The 23,808-nt window shown below is 37.3% G+C and overlaps 1 protein-coding gene across 1 annotated transcript in view; it reads right to left on the bottom strand.

Annotated features, from left to right (window-relative positions):
• The window catches only part of r (carbamoyl-phosphate synthetase 2, aspartate transcarbamylase, and dihydroorotase rudimentary), a 353,839-nt gene that overhangs the window by 219,320 nt on the left and 110,711 nt on the right, over positions 1-23,808 (bottom strand). The window contains exons 12-14 of the mRNA XM_090372656.1: positions 23,610-23,741; positions 16,138-16,371; positions 8,401-8,622 (exon numbers count right to left, since the gene is read on the bottom strand). Coding sequence (XP_090228782.1) covers positions 8,401-8,622; positions 16,138-16,371; positions 23,610-23,741 — 588 coding nt within the window. The remainder of the gene's footprint in view (positions 1-8,400; positions 8,623-16,137; positions 16,372-23,609; positions 23,742-23,808) is intronic.

Below are 23,808 nucleotides of genomic sequence, written 5' to 3'. Positions count from 1 at the left end.
AAGGTTACTCAACTCTGAAGCCTACAGGAGTCATATATTTGATAAAATGAAGAGAAATAAAAACAGTGCCCTGCTTTAATCCAGTAACTGCAACTGAAAGCCAATCGTATTATTCTGCAAAATTTTTTTTATTAATCTAAAAGTATAATTCCTATATTCATTGTTAATGTTTATATGAAATCTAGTACGTATTCCATTATTTTATTTTATTTCCTTTGTATTGTGTTATCTGCCCCTAGCCATGTGCTGTGATGGGCTTGCTGTATTTGCAATAAATGAATATTTATTTATTTATTTAGCAGATTCCATTTTGATATTACCCCTTTAGAGGATTCCAAAGGTAGATAATTTCAAGAAATCTTTCCGCATGTCTACACTCAATTATCTCAACTAGTAATTTCCATATTACAGTCACCAAACCATATTTGGGGGGTCCAGCTAAAGTTCTGAATCACATCTGAATCTAAAATGAGGAAAGCTTACTCAATGGTTCATCTGTATTAAAAGTAAAGAGTAGTATTAAAAAAACAGAGGGTGATATAACCATTTCCTCTATATTTTTGTCTCTGCATGGGATGTGTTTATGTCACCTTGTCTGTCTGAGTAATCTGGATAAAAGAATCTGTAGGCAGACCCTTTTTGTGTTGTCCATCATTTCTTCACTCCTTTTAGTCCTGTCAGTGGTTTTCTTTTTCCAGGCCTAGTACATGCAGGCAGGAGTGATGCCATAAAGCAATATGAAGAGGTTAGTGTGTTAAAGTTAATTATACTGTATATACAAGAAGAATAGTGTCTTTCCTACCTTTTAAGTAGGCAAACTTCTCTACTTTAGAAGAGCAAAACTATATAACTATGTTAAATTAGGCAACTTTAGCACACTCTGTAATAAACTGCTTTATGAGAGAGGCTCTTAAAAATCACAACAGTCACTCTAGGTATGAAGTGGTGTTGTATGGACAATTTTTAAAAGCAGAAACCCTTCTCTCGCACTACACATTACTGCACGATTCTTGTATGTTTTCTGACAGCAGAGTCTTTATTTGATTGTATCAATTTCCCTAGAATCAATATTTATTGAAAAAAGACAATGTGCATGATTAAACTTTTATTTAAAAAAACCAACCATTCAATTGAATGGTTGGTTTTTTTTTTCTCCCATGATACGCATGAAATTTCATTTTCTTGAATCAAAAAAAGTCAATATTGCTTAGTAACATTGATGAACAAGTACAGGGAAACTATTAAATTCTGCTGAAAACCTGTAAATTTGAGGGTGTTTAAAAACCAGAACCAAATCTTGTTGCTTCAAAATGATTTGGGCCAGTTATGAATATAACCATAAAAATGGCAACTAAGGTTCAAAGATGCCAAATACAAAGGGCATGGCACCTAAGAAACAGAAACCCACAAATAATTCACACACTGGGGATGAGTGGGGGGAAGAGGGAAGGTAAAGTAGTCTGACTTGGGAGTTATGATACAATAAGACAGTTTGCTAGGTAGTGTAAACCAATGTCTTATCAATGATTTATTGAACACTCTGCACGTACAAAGAAGGATATCATCATTGTTCTATATAAGACAATGTCAATACTGCATCTTAAAAATACAAAACTTAAAAGAAAACTCAAAGAAGTAGGACGAGATTGGTGTGGAGCACTAAGTGTTGTCCCTACAAGAAATGGCTTAGATGGTAAGAACCACAAAGCCTGCAAAATAGAGATCTCAGGTAGGAGAATTTAGCATTAGTAGAGGCATACGATACAAGAAAGCAAGCTTATGCAGCATCAGTCAAAAAAAAACCCCTCCCATTTCACCCCTCCATTCGTTCCAAATGCCTGTCCAGCTCAGCCTTAAATTTATTTAGGCTATTAGCTTCCACAACAAAAGATAGAAGTCTGTTCCACTAATCAACTACCTGCTGGCTAAATACAAATTTCCGCACCTCTATTCTACAACTATCTTTCCCCAGTTTGAAACTGTGCCCCCCTCATGTTCTTAGTCTGAGCAAGAGTAAGAATCCCATCAGCATTCAGCTTGCTCAACCCATTCAAGGCCTTATATACCTCAATCAGATCACCTCGCAGGTGCCTACTCTCCAGGCACTGCTATTTGCAGAACTTAAGCCTTTCTTGGTAAGAGTACCCCTTTGTTCCCCTCACCAATCTTGTTGCCCTTCTTTGTACTCGTTCTAGCAACTCTACATCCTTCCTAAAATGAGGCCTCCAGAACTGCACACAGTACTCTAGGTTTGGCCTGACCATTGCCTTGTATAACGAGATAATCACCTCCCTGTCCCTGCTAGCAAAATTCCTATATATCGTTGACAACACTCCATGACCTGCCCTGGCAGCCTGTCTGCACTGCTCAGCGAACTTCATATTTGACTGCACAATTACCCCCAGATCTTTTTCACTTTCCACTTCCCTGAGTGTAGTACCACAGAGTTGGTATGTTTCTCTTCGGTTATTGCTACCCATATGCAGTACTTTGCATTTGTCAATGTTAAACTTCAGTTGCCACTTCTCAGCCCATTTTCCCAACTTATCTAGATCTAGTTGGAGTAGCATACTCTCTTTACTGTCATTAACAACCCTGCCAACCTTTGTATCATCTGCAAACTTGGACTTTAAACCTGATATACCTTCGATCAATATCATTGATAAATATACAAAACAACAATGGGCCCAACACCGAACCCTGGGTAACTCCACTAATAACATTTGTCCACGAAGAGCGGTGTCCATTGATTACCACTCTCTGTCGGATTCCACTAAACCATCCCTTTATCCATTGTAGCAACTTACCCTTAATGCCATACCTCTCCAATTTGCACAGCAGTCTTCCATGTGCAACAGTATCAAAAGCTTTCCCAAAATCCAAGTATATGATATCAAAATTATTTTTGGCATTCAGTTCCTTTGCAACCATATCATAGTATCCAATCAAATTGGTCAGACAAGACCTCCCTTTAACAAACCCATGCTGTGCCTTAACTATTACTGCAGTCTTGTCTAGATGATCCTGCAATGCTTCTTTAACCAGTGACTCCATTATTTTTCCTGGAACAGAAGTTAAACTAATAGGTCTGTAATTACTCGTGTCACCCTTTAATCCCCCCCCTTTGTGAATTGGTGATACATTTGCACAACTCCAGTCCACAGGGACCTCCCGTGAGTCCAAGGAAGCTCTCATAATTATGGCTAAGGGTTTGCTTACTTCCTTTAATATAACTAGATAGATCCCATCCACCCCAGGTACCTTTTTTATGTTTAAGTTCAACAATTTCTCCTCCACATTGCTCTCAGTTATTAAAAAATTACTTAGCTCCCTGTTAGCATTTGATAAACTTCTGGCACTCCCCTCATTGAATGACTTCTCATGTGTGAATGTAGATGCAAACTACTCATTCAGTTTATCAGCTACATGAGCATGATCATCAACGGTCAACCCATCTATGTTAAGTGGTCGAATCTGATTCATCCCTTTCTTTCTAGAGTTTACATAAGTGAAGAACTCTTTGCTGTTTTTCTTTGCATCCTTTGCCAAAGATTTCTCATAATCTGCCTTTGCCTGCCTAACCTCCTTTGCGACTTGATTACAGACTAGTTTATACCTGCCATAGGATTCTGTGTCTCCTGATACTTTATATGCATCCCATACATTCTTCTTCTCTGCCACAAGCCTCATTAATTCACCTGACATCCATTTAGGCCTAAACGTTAAACAGTATTTCTTAGTTGGAATGAAAAGCCTAGTAGCCTCCAAATTAAGTCCCTGAAGGCTTTCCATTTAGAATTCAACGTTGGTAACATCATCAGTTGATCCCACTGTACAGAATTTAAAAACTGTCTGAGACCTCTGTAGTCACCTTTACGAAAGCAAAAGCCCTTCCCTTTAGCCTTGATGGTAGTTACATCTTTAAGTAATCCCCACATCAGTACATTGTGATCACTGTCACCCAGTGGTTCCTTTATCTGCAAATTCTTAATGCATGAATAATCACTATTGATAATCAGATCAAGAGTATTACTCCCTCTGGTTGCCTCTCGAACATGTTGCTGCAGAAAACGATCATCCAATAAATCCACAAAATCTTGCTAGTGTGCAAGTGACCAATCCACAAGTTCCAGTCAATATCTGGAAAGTTAAATCTGATTGAGATATAATATCAGATCCTGAAGAGGAACAATAAAATGAATGATGGAGGTATATTCTCACTGTAAGGAGAGATAAGAAGCAGAGGCAGAAATATAAAACCATATTATGGAGTAACAGAAGGCTGGATTTTATGAAACTCACATTTTGACAGATCACTAAAATAAACTGCCTGACAGGATAGCAAAGGTAAAGAATTTGACAGAGTTCAAAGCTGAAACAGATGATCACTTTTTAACAATGATAAAAGCAAGAATGAGTTGTTCTCTCTTTTTTGGACAGATGCAAAAAAGTCTGCTTCCTTACATCTTATGGCCATTCTAATACTAATACATAAAACCATTTAACTATCAAAACTTTTTAAAAATTAACTCAAGCTCTTTAGCTTTGAACATATAAGAAAAAGCAAAGGGCTATATTTTTCTTTTAAGTGTTCTGTTTAAATACAATAGGCTTAAACAAGTGACTGAATTTGGAATTATGTACTAAAATAATTATTTTGCCACAAAGGTAATCTTAGTTTTGGTTTGTAAAGTGTGGTTATGATTTAATTATAGGACTTATTTTATGCTATATGCATAAATTAAGTTCTAAAATAAGCCCAAGGTATGAAAATTATATTGGATATATCACTTCTAATGCAATCCAGGTGAGTGATAATTAAATTTGAAAAATTCCTCTAAAGTTCACAAATCTCAATTGCTTAATATTTCACTGATTAGATAACCCATATTATACATTTTTATGCTATATCTATGCTATGTCTATTTATAAGTATAAATGTGTTATACATTTATGTGCATACTACATTAATACCTGGCCTAGATGGTCACAAACACAATTGTTGTTACCAAATATTATGGTAATGATAGACTCTCTCTCTCTCTCTCTTTCAGATTTATACACTATAACCACTCAAAATTATCATCTAAGCATAATTTACAATAATAAATTAAAGATTCAGTAAAATAAGTGGAGGAAGACAAAGAAAAATTCAACAGCAGCACGTAATGATCTGGCTAGTGGTAAAATAATAAATAAATGAACATTCTCTGTAATTTCAAGAAAATTCACTTAAAATTTATAATTACAAAAACCAACTACAGTTGAACTTGGTTATAACAAACACGGAAATAACAAGATCACGGCTGTAACGAGCAAAAAGCCATAATGATTTTAATTTACGCGTATCCCCATGCAATCGCCCACAAGCATACTACACGGATATACCGAACAAATTTTGGTAACTATGCTAACAAACATTCTTAATTGCTTGGGTAGTTGAAAAAAACCCAATTCTTGGAATAGACGAAAATGAAAAGGGCAACCCAGATTTATGGCCACCTGCATCGGATTATCAGCCAGTTTATGACCTTGTCCTTAAGGGGACGGGAGGTATATAATAGTGCATTGGTGTTCTGCTTGTCACATTTCCTTATTTACAGATTGTCTCGTATTCACTGAACCATAAATTTATTTCAGGACTTCTAAGAATGTTGTATGCATTTCGGGCATCTAAGAACATTGTATGCAGATCACTTTATCATTTTAAAGTAAAATCAGTTAGAAATGAACCCTTCCTTTGGAAACATGTCTGCTAACAAAAGAAAGTCTTTCTCGATTCGTGAAAAAGTCTAAATTATTCATGAGTTAGAACATGGTATAAAAAGTTTTCTTTGTCCTCTTCAAGTGTATCGACATTGTGGAAGAATAAAAATGTTGAATATTGACACTGGAAAAGAACATAACCAGGTAAAAAAAATAATAAATTTAGAAAGTGTGCGGTTACAAACGTTGATGAAGCATTGCTTCAATGGTTCACCACACAAAGAATTGCTGGATTTTCGATAGATGATCCAATCTATGGCTCAAGTGGAAAATTTGCTAAACAATTTGGATGTGACGATTTTGTGTGTAACAACAGTTGGCTGGATCGATTTAAAAAAAATGACTCATTTATGCAAAAAATTAGTGGAGAATCTCGATCTGCAGATCCAATAATGGCAAATGAATGGGTTGACCATGTTTGGGCAGAAATCAGGAAAGATTTCAATGACGAAGACATCTACAACAGTTATACTACTGCAACAGGATCTAGAAAATTTGGGCAGATGGGCTGAGAAGGGGCAACTGAAGTTTAACATTGACAAAAGCAGAGTACTGCATATGGGTAGCAAAAACCTTAGGGAATGTACCAACTGTGTGGTGCTACACTTAGGGTGGTAGAAAATGAAAAAGACCTGGGAGTGATTGTGTAGTCAGATATGAAGTTTTCTAAGCCCACACCTTGAGTACAGTGTGCAGGTCTGGAGGCCTCAATTTAGGAAGGATGTAGAGTTGCTTGAGCATGAACAGAGAAGGGCAACAAGATTGGTGAGGAGAACGGAGGGAGTCCTATGACCAAGAAAGGCTTAAGTTCTGCAAATTGCAGTGACTGGAGACTAAGCATCTGCGAGGTGATATGACTGAGGTGTATAAGGCCTTAAATGGGTTGAGCACGCTGAATTCTGATGGGATTCTTCTGCTTGCTCAGATTATGAACATACATGAGGGGGCATAAATTCAAATTGAGGAAAGATAGTTGTACAATAGATGTGTGGAAATTTGTATTTAGCCAGCAGGTGGAACAAACTTCCATTTGTTGTTGTGGAAGTTGATAGATTAAATAAATTCAAGGAGGAACTGGACAAAATTTTAATGGGAATGGTTGTGTGAAATTGTTTTTTTTTGGCTGATGTTACATAAGTTTGTACGCTTGCTTTCCTGCATTACACGCCTCCATTACTACTAGCACTACTATAACACTGACGAAACAGGACTTTATAATTTGACACCTGACATTTAAATTCAAAGGAGAAAAATGTGTTGGTGGAAAAAATATCAAAGGTTCGCTTGACGGTGCTCGTATGAGCAAATATGACAGGAACTGATAAAAAAAACTGTTTGTTATCAGAAAATCGTTAAAACCTCAGTGTTTCAAAAACGTAAGGAAACTTCCTGTGGATTACACTGCAAACAAGGAAGCTTGGATGACTTCAGATATTTTTCAGGAATACATAAATGATTGGAATAAGGAGCTATTCAAAAAGAAAAATATTTTATTGTTAGTTGATAACTGTCCTGCACATTCCCAGATTCAAAATTTGTCCAACATTAAGCTAGTGTTTCTGCCTCCTAATGCAACATCAATTTTACAACCAATGGACATAGGTGTAATCAAGAGTTTGAAAGGATTTATAAAAGATTTCTAGTTCTACATCTGATCAGTCAAAGAGAACAGAAACTTACCGAGTCTATGTCGATATTGGATGCTATAAATTTATTGAATGATGCGAGGAACAACACTACTTTGATAACCATATTGAATTGCTTCAAGAAATCAAAATTAAATTCAAATTAAATTTCAATTGTAGATGAAGAAGATGGAAACAAAGAAAACAATTTACCATTATCCAAATGGTTGCTATGTAACAACGTTGTAAGTTTTAATACAGATAACACTGATGAATTTGTATGAGTCGATGACAACTTATTAATTAGTGGTCAATTAGTTAACTACAGAGAGTGACATTGTAGATGACTCAACAAAGACAATGATTGTGATGATGATATGATAACAACTGAAAGTGAATCAAAATCAGTGCTGACAATCTCGCAAGCTCAAGGTGTAATTGGACACATTAGTCAATTTTTTTGAAGGAATTGAGGCAAATAATGAGACTTAACACATTGAGTGTTTTAAGGGGAAACCTAAGAAATATCAAAGTGAAATCTTTAAAACAAAGATCAATTTTAAGGTTCATAAATGAAGACTAATTGAAAGTGTTTATTATTAAGTGTATGGTTTTAATTACAGAGAAATAAATTGTGTTTAGTATTAAGCACATGGTTTTAAAATTACAGACAAATAAATTGTGTTTAATATTAAGTGTATTGTAGTTTATACAAGCATATTAATACAAATAATATGTAGGTATATACTTATATTTTTTTTTCTCTCTAATATTTCTTTTGTTTTTTGAATCTACCTTTTTATCAAGTTATTGAGAATTTAAAAAAATAGAAGGTAGATTTAATTCATCACTGATATAAAGTGTTCATTGTTTAATGGTCCCAGGGGTTTCCCCATCTCCGCTATCACTGATATAGCGAGTAATGGTTATAACGAGGAAATTTTGTCAGTCCCTTGATGCTCGTTATAACTAAGTTCGACTATATACATAAAAAAATTAACATACTTACTGTTATGCAGTTATCAAAAGCATCACGTACAACTTCATACTCTACTTCTTTCCAACCTTTCAGGCTTTTGTCTAATAATACTTGAGATGATCTCACCAGTGCCTGCTTGACCACCATTTTTAATTGTTCAGGAGAATTAGCAAAACCCGAACCTAATCCACCCAATGCATAAGCTGTACGTACTAGAACTGGATAACAAAGCTCGTCAGCTGCTTTAAGTGCCTGCAGCAAATGGGATGAAACAAGCAATATTCAACTTAATTAATAAAATACACATAAACAGTAAACAGAATTAATTACACTTCATAGAGACATTTAACTTGTAAATATTTTTATATAAATTGGAAATAAATTTAAAAAATGAGTGTCCAAATATCACTTATAAAAATACAACCACAGCAGAGGAAAGGTAATGCATCATCACTATTTTAACACTACTGCATTCTTTATTAAGGCACCCTGTTTTTAAATTGGTAAAGGACAAGCATCTGTTTATTTTATATAAAAAGAAAGTGTTTCTTATGCATTTTGAACTTCCCATCCCTTCCAAAAAAATTAAGTGCAATCAAACTTTGCTTGGCCTTCCTTTCATTTAGGGCTATGTTTGAATCCAAAATTGACTCCCAGGATAATAATATATTAAAACAATAATTAATAAATAATATTTTAAGTTTTCATCAAAAATATGTTTCAAAATGGTTACCATTTTACCAAGTTTTTTTTTAACTCCAAAACAAAGCGATTTATCAAAGTGGTTTACAAAATGACCTGCCTCTGTCCAGCTGGTGTATCAATACAGTGGGTATAAAGAAACAGTTTTGTTTTTTTTAATTAAACTATTGAGAAATAAAAACAAAGTTAAATAAAGGGAAAGGGTACAGAGTGCATTTTGCAACAACCTTGGTCTCTCAAGTAACTTAACTCAAACCACTCAATTTTGCAATGCGCTATATATGAAATATTTGAGATAATGGTAGTGGAATGGAAGTTTAATGGCACAAGAGCAGCCAGGGCCAAAATATGCCTTTTCTTATATTAAGCAGCAATTCAAATTATTTATTCAACACATTGTATTATAAACAATCAAATAAATGAATTTGAAGTACTGCTTAATATCTTAGGCAGAGAAAAGAGAATTTTTTTCCCCCTCTACGAGATATTCTGGTGTTTGTTCAACCCACACAACATGCAAATCAGTCTGTGAACATGTGCTGGAAGAAATAAGATAGATGCAGGCACAGGCAATGGGAAACCACCACATCAAGCCTTCCACAGTCTGGGCATTTCAGCACCCAGAACAAACTCTGTTACAAAAGGAGGAAAAGTCAGATGTAAATAATTCTGTTAGATTTGCATCCTCCTCTAAGAAGTGAGACAGTACTAATCATTCTTGCAAATTAACGAGAGATTTCAGTGCAGAACTTGTTAATGGGTGCAATCTAAATAGAAATTTTCTTAAAATAATGCCAGGTATTTTGACTAGTTCCCGAACCTGTGATTGCTTGGAACAGGGAAACACAGGTATTGGGAGAGTGAAACATCTACCTCATCTTAAAATCTGTATAGCATAGACAGTTACTTCTCAATGAAAATATTTTAATTCTTCTTTCTTAATTTTTTTTTCTTTAATTTCATTATCTAAGAGGTTAGAAATGCTAATTTCCATATACCACCCCTCTGTAGATTAAAGAGCAGTATATTAAGGTGTGAATATTTCTGAATGAAATTAGTTTTGTTTGTAGTAATTACAGCAGTCAATTTTTTTTTTAAATATAAATTCTTAAAAACTATTTTTGATCATTTTTCACTTTATAATCACATTCCTAAAACTTCAGAAACTTACTGCTGGAATGGGATGAGAACTCAGAAGGCATTTTGGCCATTGCTCTTTCCACAGGCTTTTGCTGCACCAGCAAAAAATAAATAAATAAAAATAAGAAAATACATATTATGCACTTCACTCCTCACATATCAAAAAGTCAACTGGATAGTTGACCTTTTGATTTCTTCAAACTGTCAACCTCAATTACCTGTGGAGGCAACTTGTTCCAGTAATCAACTCACTGGCTGAAAGAAAACTATAATCTGGTCTAAACCTCTTCCTTGTAATTTGAATTTATGGCTCCTAGTTCTGTAATTCCTTATAGCAGTGAAATTTCTATCTTCATTCATTTTACTAATCCCTCTCAGAGCCTTATAAATCTCAATCAGGTCCTCCTCCTCTAAGATACCTGTAGCCAAGCTCTGTAGCCTAGACCATATAATAAGTCTTACCTCATATGGTTGCCCCTTTTGCTAATTTCACCATGCAAGCTGACTGTCTTTGGACCCCTTCAAGAGGCTTAATGTCTTTTTTCAGATGAGATCTCCATAGTTGGACACAGTATTCTGAATTCAGTCTTACACTTACGTTATACAATGGGATTATGACCACACTATTTCTAATAGATATTGCTGATATATATATCAACCTATATCTAATAGTTAGTGTCTAATAGATAAATCATTGATACGACATGGGCTTTCCTGGCCACCTGTTTACACTGCTCAGAGAACTTCATACCTGCCCTGCTGTAACTCCCAGATCCCTTTCTTCCTCTATTGTTTTTAATTCAATCAAACCAAGTGTATAAATTAATTTGGGCTTGCTATTCCCCAAGTGTAAGACCATGCATTTTGCTATATTAAAACATAGTTGCCACTTTTCTGGCCATTCTTGATGCCTGTTTAAGACATCATGAAGGAGTGCTGCATTGCACTAATCATTAATGACTCTCCCAACCACCAATCCTTGGGGGAACCAGCTTCTGATGTTACACCAATCTGAAGAATATTCATTAATCACAACCTTCTGACTTCTGTCCTGTAACCAGCCTGTGATTCATCTTAGAATCTTTCCCATTATCCCAACACGTTCCAGCTTATATAGTAACCCCTCAGTCACGAGGAATGACTGTGAAGTTACTATATAAAATCCAAATAAATTATGTTGAAATTTGATTAAAGAGGCCTGTGCACTCTGGATTCATTATTACTATTGTGGATTATTGCAGACACAGAGCAACTGGACAACATCCAACAATTAACCATCACATCACACAGTTTATATACATGACTGGCAGTACATGCCCTCATGTTCCACACTCTTTAGCCGTCAGTTTGACTGACGAAGGTTAACAAACTAACCAAAAGCTTTTGTACGTATGTAATTTAATATGTGTGTGTTTTCCAATTAATATTAAACTTGTCATTATTTATTTATTCTGTCTCCATTTCGCTGTGTCTGCAATAATCCACAATAGTAATATGTTGAAACTGTTCCCCCCCCCATTATGAAAACCCCAAGCACAAAAGGTATTAAAACCTATAGTACTTAGTACAAAGGGTACTAGGAAAGTTTTGCAATATGACGCAACAATGAATCACAGGAAGCTGCTTGTTGCTGCATGTTGAGACATGTTCATACGTGCATAGTAGCCGCCGCGCCAAGTCGATGGGCTCAGTTATTCATTAGTAGTGAGAGTGTAAAGTGCTTGCGATGGCATCGTGGTCACGAAATGAGATAAGGACAGTTTTGCGGTATAATTTCGTGCGTGGTTTAACCATAGACCAGTACTTAGAAGAAATGACTCTTGCACTAGATGATGATTGTCCACATCGTACAACGATATTCAGGTGGTATAGAGAATTCCAAAGGGGAAATTTCACTCTGGAGGATTCTGAGAGGCCGGGAAGGCCACGAACGTCAGTTACGGAGGAAAACGTTACTGCTGTGAGGAAAATGCTTGACGAAAACAGGCGAGTGACCTACCAACAGATAGAGGATACTTTGGGCCTAAATGCACCAGCAATTCGTTCAATTCTGCAAGATCATTTGCACGTGAAGAAACTTTGTTCTCTCTGGGTGCCGCATCAACTGACTGAAGAGCAGATGACACGACGTGTGACTTGGTGCCGGGAGATGTTAAAAAAGTTTGATAAGGGACAATCTCGGTATGTGAACAACATCGTGACAGGTGACGAGACTTGGCTGTACTATTACGATCTGCCAACCAAGGCTCAAAACAAAGTTTGGGTCTTTGATGATGACGACACACCCGTAATTGTCAGAAAATCCCGATCTGTAAAGAAGAAAATGATAGCTGTATTTTTCAAATCGAGTGGAATTGTGGAACGTGTCGTTTTGGACACGCAGAAGACAGTCACAGCTAAGTGGTATACTGAACAATGCCTGCCTAAAGTCATTGGATCTATGAAGAACCTGGACCAAAGTCAAGAATGGACACCTGGTACCTCCATCACGATAATGCTTCAGCTCACCGCGCCAAAGCCTGCACCGAATATTTGACCACGACAGGACTGAAACTTCTCGAGCACCCTCCCTACAGTCCAGACCTTGCTCCCTGCGACTTTGCACTGTTCCCGCACGCATGTGAAAATGAAGCTAAAAGGGAGGCGGTTTTCCAGTGATGAGGACCTTCTACGGGCTTGGGACAACGAGTGTGCTTTACTCCCTAGTGAAACTTGGCAGAACTGGTTTAAAGATTGGTTTCGGAGGATGGAGAGGTGTATTGAATGTAGAGGAAATTACTTTGAAAAAATTAAATAAACAAAGCTGTATTGCAAAACTTTCCTAGTACCCTTTGTACTATGCATGGCTTGAAGGCTGAGAAGATAGAAGATACTTGTTGACATTAGACTTAAATTTCTGTAGATTGCAACTTTCAAGAAATACATATGAAGGGAGGTTGCTCCAGAAAACGGAAGTTGAAGAAATAAATGAGGAATAAGAAAAATTGGTTCTGTGAGTTTGAAGTTGGACAGTACACGAATGCTGACCAGTTATGGCACATGTTCAGACTGGTTTTAAAGAGGGAGGGGGAATTATTGAAGCAAATTCAAATGGAAGTATCTATAGAAAAGGCATTCAACAGAAACAGAGTGGAGAGACTGTTAGATGATGAGTCATTAATTAGCCTACCTGCCCTACATCCAGCTTATAAATAACTGTGTCAAAATAGCTTACCAGGTTAGTTAAATATGATTTTCCCTAAACAAAACCAGGTTGTCTCCCCTTCAGAATGCCATTCTTACCTAAAAGTCCCTGGACTGAACTCAATCGTTTTCACCAAGATTTTCCCTACCAACGAAGTCAGACTAACCACAGAGAGAAGTGGTCTGTAGTTAACTTCTCTCTTAGAACCAACCGCTTTTATGTATTGGCAACACATTGGCACTTCTCCAATCCAATGAATCTCTCCTGAGTCCAATGATATCCTCATAATTAATCTCAATGGTTCAATACACTCTCTGGCTTCCCTAAAAATTACTGGGTATATGCTATCAACTCCAGGAGCCTTACCTGCCTTTAGGCTTGAAAGTTTTTCTAATAAACAGTCATCTGCAATTTTGAAATCATTAATTTCACGTGTCAGCCTCACTTGCACAGCCTCCCTTTAGCATAAAGGGGCTTTCATCAGTAAACACTGATAGAACTACCTATTCAATTAATCAGCTGGTTTATCTAAGACTTTCCTACACCCAGTACACAAGGGTCCAATCTGATTCATTTTCTTCTCCTCTGAATTCACATACATGAAAAACTCACTGTCCCTATTCTTTGCTCTCTTAGCCAGTGCTTTCTCATAATCAGTCTTGGCCTCCCTAATCTTATCTGTGGCACTATTACAGATCAACTTGTAGCTGTTGTAGGCTTCAGTACTTTTCCTCATTCTAACTTTCCCATGCTATCTTTTTCTACTCTATTAGACTGGCCAGCTCCATATTCATCCATTTTGGCATCCTCCTTGTGACATATTTTTTTAATGGTACATATGCATTCATGGCTTCCGTGATTTTTGTTTTCAAGGTGTTGCATAATTCTAATGTATATGTCCTCCGTCTGCACTCTGCCGAATTAATAGATGTCATGTAGTGCCTTAAACTGTCATAGTCCCTTTTCTGAAATTAAAACCCATGCCTTTATCTTTAACTACTGCAACATCTTCATCTTCCAACTAACAACTGTGTGATCACTACCTGCCAATGGTTCCTGTACTGTAAGCCCTGTGATATCATCTGATTTATGAGTAATGATGAGGTCTAGAATATTTTTATCACTAGTATTTTCATTAATTTCATATTTTAATGCTGGTACAAATAATAACCATCTAGCTTATTTCAAAATATTGTTCCCCATGGTGGGTTTCCCTACAACTTATTCCAATCAATCAGGGGAAGATTGAAGTCACCCATAATAAGACATTCACACTTGCTTGCCCATTCCATCTGCATGTAAAGACTTGTCATATGCTTCATAATTTTCTGGTCTGTAGATTATTCCCACTCTCATTATACCTTTGCTTCCAATAACTCACACCACACAGATTCTATGCTGGCAGACACAATGTCTAACTCAGCAAAAGCTCTTTTTGTGCTCAGGATACTTTTGATAAGAAGCACAACCCCACAGCCACTTCTATCTTTTGTCTTTCCTAAATACATTATATATACCACAGTGGAACTCACCATCCCCAATTTCCTACCATTGAATCATCCTTGTAAGATTACAGTAGGATTGGATTTTTTTAAAATTTGAGATACATTTTTAGGGAATTGGGTGAAAATTCCATCCCATGCCATCCATCTGCATGTAAAGACATCATTAGCAAGTTAATGCACACAGGCGAATCAAAATCAAATGAGATTTCAACTGTCAAAATTTAAATTATATTCAATTAGAGACTAGTACTGAACAACAAATAGTTGTTTGATAGGAGTATGAACAACAAGTAGTTGAACGATTGGTACTGGTACAATACTCCTACTGAACAACAAGACACTGGTTGTCCTGTGTGAACAAAGAATAATGCAATACGATATTCACGGTGAAGGATGCATCCAAGCTGGCACACAACAGTGACTTAATTTCTTACAGTGGAGGGAATTTTTCCATCAGAAATTCAGTTCAGCAGTCTATGGAAAAGGTAAGTTGACAACAGCGTATCACAGCTGTGAGTGTGCTTGTTGTTGTTGTTTAAGAGCTATTGGCGCAAGAGCAGCTTAGGCTATAATACACTTAGCCTAGGTAGGAGAGTTTCGTACTGTGAGTGTGCAAATAGACAATTTATTACCATGACAGAAGAGACACTCTGAAGGAGGACTTGTCACAAAAGAAAATGTTGCATTTTGATACACAACGTATAAGGGTGGATTGTGTAAAACTGGTAGCTGGAGCTAGATATCAATCATTGATCTGCCTACACCGCGGTCCATGACAGATTAAATGAGTATCACATAGCGACATCCATGGGAAGACCTGAACAAATTGTTCCTAAGTGTCTCAACAATAAGCAGAAGTGCTCGGGAATGGGATTGTATCCGCAGCACCTAATGCAACACAAAAAAAGAAGGAAATGACTTCTTGGATTGCAGAGGGATATGATGCAAGCACTTCGAACCAGCAAGTAAGTAAAACATCGTACAGGTGAAACAGTCATCATGCTCAGACAATAAGTGAAGGAAGCTGTCAAACAGTGATGCTAACATCAATCAAAAAAACTTTTGGTTGCTATTGGTATCAGTTTGATGGCTTCCTTCCAATCTAATCTAAAAAAAACCAAAAAAAAAACCAATAACTACACATATTGGCATGGTCATATCTTATCAGGAACAGTCGTGGTCTACTCACATTATCACCCCCCCTTCCATTAATTTAAAATAACTATAATGGCTTACCTCTTCTATGGAATATGCAGCAACACTAGGTACAACCTTTTCTCCAATTTCTGCAACCAATTCTGCAAAAAGTTTTCTGTCTTCAGAATTTATTATAGAAGCAATCGAAGTTCCTAATACCTGAACTTTATATTTTTCAAATACTCCTTTCTTTTGCAACTCTATACCACAATTAAGTGCAGTCTGACCTCCAAAATTTAATAAGATGCCATCTGGCCTTTCTGATTTGATAACCTATATTAAAAAACATTTTAAAATTAGCCCAGAAAATACTTTTCAAAAGTTATCTTATTAAGATGAAAAAATCACTTATCCTACACACAAAATATACATTTTCAAAATGGATATACATAAAAAAATTAATCTTTTTTCACAAGAAACGTTCATACTTTCCATAATTATATTTTTAGTGGAGTTTTTCTTGTTCTTTGCAATTTTTGGAGAATCACTACTCAGGTTACAGCATTTATTTAAAAGTAATTTTAACATAAAAAGTAATATAAAAGTAGTCATAGTGCATTTCGTATTAGCATGAGTAATAGTGGTAGGAAATAAATAGCACCATATGAAGAACTTCAAAGTCGCTTGCAAATGCTAAAATGAGTTAAGATTCAACAACTGGTTATAGGAGGGCAGAAGGTATATATAGTGTCTCTATGTATCATGCAGAGGATATGATAATTTCAAAACACAGCAATGCTAGAATTGTCCTTGTGTTTTGAAATTATTTACCTTTCTATATCTTAAATTATCTTTCTCTCAATAGACATAAATAAACAATGGCACACAATTATTACAAATTCACTTGCCAGAGCCCAATTAAACTGTAGAATTAACAGTATAGCTGCAAGCAGGAAGAATAGTTCTCAATTTAAATCCACAACACTTGATTTTTTTCAAGTTTCACATACTGTCATTTACATAAGAGTCCAATCTGACCCTTTTGCATCAACAAGAGCAATGTTACATTGTCATCTATAACTAAAGTTTTAGTTTTGTGACTACGCATAAGGGAGTACTGCATGCACTTACTGCTTTCTTCACAGTTTCCTGTGCAGTGTAAATGTCAAAACACACAGTCTCCATTCTGTGAATAAAATAGAGAAAATTGCAGTAGCTAACCATTCTAAAACAGGAAATTATATTTTTGTGTTTGCAACATATATGAAAATAACCATTCTGTAAAATATGTAAAACTCTTTGATTATATTCACTAAGTGATCACTGAATTATGACCACCACTATGAAAACTGAATGCAACCCATTGACAACGTGAGGTAGGAGAGTGCGCAGTTAGTCAACCTACGTAATATAGATAAGGTGTCAAGTGGTTCAGTAGGCAGTAAAATTCTGAGTGTGATGGGTTTGTTTGTTATTTGGTTTTTAGGAGCATTAGCAACTAAGGCCATATTGCTCCAGGATATGCGGTGGTCATTCCCTGACCTTTCCGCATCCTCCGTATTTGGTGGTGACGGGCTCGAACCCCGGTCTAATCAAGAAGCGTGTGCTACGCACTGCTGCTCCTTCCCACCTGGCTACAGAGGTGCCCAGTGTGATGGGTAAAATGAAAGATTTATCGGACTTTGATAAAGAACAGATTATGGGTGCTCGACGAGCTGGTGCTTTGTTTTCCCAAAGGGCTGAACTGGTGGGATGTTCGAGAGCCACCGTTGTTAAAGTGTACCAGGACTGCCATCAAAATGGTCAAACAACAACCTGACGGCAAAACTGAAAAGGTCAGCAAAAGGTTGATGTTAGAGGTGAGTGCTGGGTCCGATGACTCGTACAGGCAAACAGGTGCAGCACTGTTGAAGAGTTGACTACCCAATACAACATGGCCAACCTGGAACAATATCTGGCATGACCATGTGTATCATGTGTCGCATGCTCGCACGTATGGGCTATACCAGCAGACAACCCCTATGGCATCCTCTCCTAACCAAGATTCATCAGCATAAAAGACTCGCCTGGTGCAAAGAGCATGCAAGTTGAACGTTAGAAGACTGGAAGAAGGTGTGCTGGTTGGATGAATCGCGTTATTTACTCCACACCATGGATGATCGTGTACGGATTTGGCATCAACAACACGAGGCTCTTCATCCATCATGCATGGTATCAAAAAGTGCAGGCAGTGGAAGTGGTTGTATAGTGTGGGGCATGTTTCACTGGCAGGAACTTGAACCCCTGGTGCATGTGCAACAACATATCAGTGGTCTCCACTATAGCCAACTGCTTGCTGACTGTGTACACTCCGCTATGTTACACTTTTTCTCGAATGTCTTCCAAGATGACAATGCATCGAGCCATCGGGCACTTGTGCAGGAATGGTTTGCAGAACACAGTTCTGACTTCCAGCATATCGATATTGCGATACTCTGTCAGATAAAGCCTGCAGTTGGACTCTGGCAGACTAGTCTGTGGAGAAATGCCCTTTACAGAGAAACCAATTTGTACAGTACTGAATGGTTGTTGTTGGTGTTTTGGATTTTATTGGCACATGAGTGACTAAGGCTACAATGTGTCAAAACCAGGTCATATAAAAGATAAGATTTATATTTCAGTGATTTAAAAATTAGGTCACTACATCAAGGTGTATAGAAATAGAGATATGTAAAAAACTTTATAAAACAGTAACTTTTAAATATGTGTAAAAATATTTAAACTTTTTAAATAACTAAAAACAGCAGAAAAATTTACAATGTCGGATAAAATCTGACAGCATACAAGGCTCAGTCAGATGGCTAAAAGCACTAAAATATAAACAATGTTAATGCCTGTAAAGTGGACACTCAAATAAAACATGTCTTATGGTTAAAATGGTGTCACATTGCTCACACATAGGATAGTCATCTGCCCTCAGCAGGAATGAATGAGTAAGATGACTGTGTCCTATTTTGAGGCGTGCAAGAACAAGTTCCTCTCTGCAGTTTCTCCACAGACTAGTCTGCCAGAGTCTAACTGCAGGCTTTATCTGACAGAGCTTGTTTGTTACCTGCCCATGCCAAGATTGTTGTCACTGGGAGAGTAATCTTTTGCGTATTAGTTGCCTGTAGTCTGTATAGGGGACTAACAGGCTACAGTTGTTCTGGGATTGCGGTGACCTGGCTGCAATATCAGCCAGTTCATTACCTTTGATCACAGTGTGGCTTGGGATCCAGCAGAAACGGATGTGTAAAGAACATTCAAAAAGAGAATGTAGCATCTGCTGGACCCTGGTCAGCAATGGATGAGGATTTATCCCATCCCTGATAAAGCCTGCATACATCATACACCTTTGGTAATTGTGGGTTTTAATGTGGCTCAAGGCTAATTCAATTGCATACAACTCTGCTGTATATATGCTGCATTCATTAGGAATCTTATCAGATATAATGTTATCTAGAAAGATAGTGGAAGAGGCAACAGATAACTCTTACCTCAAGCCATCAGTGAAGACAGGCAAGAAATCAGAGTATTCAGCTCGGTGGGCAGCACAGAGTTGTTGGTAGACAGAATACAAAGTGGTAGACTTTCCCCACTTGTTAATAGAGAAATTGCATGGTGGTGTTCGAGCATGCCAGGGTGGAGATGGTTGCCATGTTGATAAGGCAACATTGTCTACAGTTATGTTAAGTTCTCTGAGTAGCTCTTGGACACGAATACCAAAAGGACAGTTGGCAGTCTGACAGCTGTTATAAAGATTTTCCCAACATGGCTCAAAAACAGATGTCCAGGTGGGATGGTCTGGCAGGGATTTTACCTTGAAAGTGTAATGTAGAGACAACTGTTTCCTACGAAACGATAATAATGGCTTGTATGCTTCGACATAGAGACTTTGGATTGGAGTTGTTTGAAATGCTCCAATGGCAAAACAAATCGCCTGATGGTGGAGGGCCCAACCATCAGAGTACGCCGAGTCTAGCAGATGCGTATACCTGGAACCCATAGTCTAACTTACATCTCACAAGTGCACGATAGAGGTGCAATAAAGTAAATCGTCCAGCACCCCAACAGTTACTTGAAGTTGCACGTAGGCTATTCAGGCCTCTCATGCACTTCGCACGTAGTTGGCAATTCTGCAAGTAGTTGGCGGAAAGGGCAACTTTCTATCAAATACAAGCCCCAAAAATCTAGTCTCAGGTACTACTAGAACAGCATTTAGCACTCACTAGTCTCGGTTCGGGTTCAGGATGAAGATTACACTTGCGGAAAAAGTGCACACAAACAGTCTTTTGTGGGAAGAACCTGAAACTATTATTCATTGCCCATGAGCTCAGGTGATCAATGGCATGTTGTAGTGGTCTCTCAATTACCCTCATGTTGCAAGACTGAGAGAATATGCTAAAATCTTCAACATAGAGGGCACAATTTACAGCTGGAGGAAGTTGTTCCATGATGGAATTCACTTTGATAACAAAAAGCGTAACACTTAAGACAGATCCTTGAGGTACTCCCTCCTTTTGGCTGAAAGGCTGAGAGAGGGTAGATCCTGCACAAACTTAGATGGAACGATGGGTTAAAAAGTTTTTGATAAAAACTGGGAGATGACCAATGCTATAAAGGTCTTTTAAAATTCCAAATCTCCCAGTTGTTTCAAACTTCCAAATGTTCAAGATTTTGCCCCAAACAACTTTAGTGCTGTTCGATCTCATAATAGTGGATGTAAAGTAAATCCATGATTCCTTTTAGCTCTAACAGCGAATATAGCGTGCTTTTGCACATACATGTTTGAAGGCTAAATGGTTGACTGCGGTAGGATATCACCAGAATATCCCCCAAGCTTTGTTTTGTGCCTTTTTTGCTGCTGTGCATTCAGCATTCCACCAAGGTTTTAGAATGGTGGAAACCGGGTAGATATTTTCGGAATTGTAAGCACAGCTGCATGGACAATGCTTTATGTGATGTATGCGACTGCATCATTGATTGACTGTACTGATGTTAAAGTGTGCCAGATGTTGAAAGGCATTCCAGTCAGCCTGATCAATCTTCCATTGCAGTAACCTAAAAGGTAGACAAGGCCTCCCGTTAGGTAAGCCGGTTATCAAGGGAATGTGATCACTTCCGTAGAGGTTCTCCTCTATCTCCCAAGTGAGTGAAGGTAGGAAGGAGAGAGGGGGAGAATATAGAGAGAGCAATAGCAGAGAACGTAACAGTAGGCATGTGGAAAAAGGTGTTAGTTCCCACAATTAGAAGGAAAAGGTCATTGCTGGTGAGCATATGCTCTATGACACGTCTCCTCCCATTAACGTCAGCACTATCCCAAAGTGTGTTATGTCCACTGAAATCGCCCAGGAGTAAGATAGGAGCAGCCACCTGCAAAATGAGATTATCAAGGTCTTTCTGGGAGATTTCGACCCCAGGTAGTAAATAAACTGAACAAACTGTTAGTAAAAACCCTACCATAAGGCAAACTGCTACTGCTTCTATGTTGGTGGAGAGCAGAATAAGTTGAAATGGGGTATAGCTGACCAGAAGAATAGCAACACCCTCAATGAGCAGATCCTTCCCCAGCTTTGTCCTTACGAACGATGGTGGTATTGCAAAAGGAAGGGTTTTCATTTGTCTTTGAATATATCTCCTGAAAGCAAAAGCAAATTGGCTTGTGCTTTTGCAGGAGGGCCATAATGTCATCATTGTTTCACCAGAATCCACAACAGTTCTATTGTAGGAATTTAGCCATTATTTTGGTTTGTCCATCAGGTGGCTTCCAAGGTGCTGAGGGCTTACTTTTGTCAGTCTTGGATTTATCTTTTTTTGGGGAAGTATGGAAGCTGTCCTGTGTCCATTTCCTCCTCAGTAAAGAATTCCAAGATTGAATCATCCTGTACCTCCTTCTCCTCAACATCCATATTTTCTTGAGTACTTGGGGGTACTTCAACTTTCTTTTTTTTTTTTTACTTGTGGAGCATTAGAAGATACTGATATGGGAGTAGCAGCTGATTGATCTTTCTGTGCAGGCTTTTGTGAGCTTAAGATGGGAGTAAATGACTCTTTTGGAGGAATCGTCATTTCCGGCTGCGTTCCGATGGAACATCTCCCTGCTACCTTCTGTTCATAGGTGGGTTTATTGATGTTTATAAGCTTCACCACTTTTCTTGCCTCCTGGTATATATTCAGCTCTGCTTTCAGCTGTTGAATTTCTTTTTCTTCTTTCCACCTCTGGCATGCTCATGAGTAGGCTGGATGTCCTCCCTGGCAGTTAATGCATGTAGGTTTTGTGACTGAACATGATGTTATTTCATGATCCTTTGCACCAATCAGGTGCATTCCCCTTTCCAAATTTTCACAGGTCACAGCACATGGCAAATACACCGGATTCCATGATGTTAGCCCGGAACTTAGGCTGTGGGTGTTGGATCCCAGTGATGCTAATCTAGAGGACCAGCAGAGTCACTGGGAGGTCCCCTTACCACATACAGGTGCCCACTTTGAGGAGACAGTACTGAACAGACAACAAGGAATGGCTCAGTTACATAATCAAAGCTTCCCAAGTGGGCATGTGGCATCAATAAGAACAATGTCACATTGACATCTATACCTATAAGATTTAGTTTTGTTACTTTCTGCATAAGGGAACACTCCATGTACTTACTGCTTTTTTCAGTTTGCTGTGCAGCGTAAATGTCAAAACAAGCTTTTAAAATAAAGAGAAAAATAATTTAATTAAAAAGTAGTTCTTAATGAAGATTTTACTGCAATACACCACAAAGCAAGATATTGGTAAAAAAAAAAAAAAGGAGCCAACTTATAGAGCTAATACACGAGTATTATCTCTATAAGCAGCTGATACAAGGATAATTAATGGCCATCAAGTTCACGGCTATAAATTATTCTTTGAATGAAGAAAATGCAAGACACTTTATTTGTTTCTTCAGTGAAAGGTGCAATTTTGAAGAAGACTCTGCAACTTAAGCTCTGTTAATGCTTGCAGACTGTTCATATAACACTGAAAACATTAACATGACTATTATCAAGCCAGCAAAAAAAAAAAAAAAAAAAAAAAAAAGAAATAAAGTAAATGCTATAGCTCAGCTGCACTTACTGTTCAGAATTATTTGATTATAAAATTAAATTATTTAGATACAGCTAGCAGTATCTAATTATTTGGATGCTTTAATGTATAAAACTATTTGCACCAAATTCACTCTGAACTGACTGTAAACCGTGCTGTACTCGGAAAAACAACTAACGGCTAAGTATAAAGAGGTGGTGCACAGGAAAATGTGTTTTGAAAAACACATTTTCCTGTGCACTACCTTTGGAACACATTGTGATTGAGATCTTCACTAATCTTTTAAGCCTGCCAACTGCATAGATATCGTTTGTTGTGTGTTATTTGGTTTTTAGGAGCATTAGCAACTAAGGCCATATTGCTCCGTCATAGATATCAATGTAACTCCCATGTTCAGTGATGTTCCTACTATACTTTCTATTATTATATACTTAATTAAAAATATAAATTATTAATAAACAACAATAAAATCAAAACATACCCCAGTGACATAATCTGTAGTAACAGGCAAAAAATATACTTTATCTGCTAGTTCTGGGGAGGTCTGAACTGTTGCAATGTTTGGATTTATTAATATTGTTTTAATCTTCTCTTCCTTTAATGCTTTAATAGCCTGAAAAAAACAAACAGTATACATTTCCAGAAAAATATGAAATATGGCATATACATAAAATGTGGCA

Source organism: Mastigoproctus giganteus, chromosome 4 (genome assembly GCF_048544385.1).
Source record: "Mastigoproctus giganteus isolate SK-2022 chromosome 4, ASM4854438v1, whole genome shotgun sequence".
NCBI lineage: Eukaryota > Metazoa > Arthropoda > Arachnida > Uropygi > Thelyphonidae > Mastigoproctus > Mastigoproctus giganteus.
This window is presented reverse-complemented; position numbering and strand designations above follow the sequence as displayed.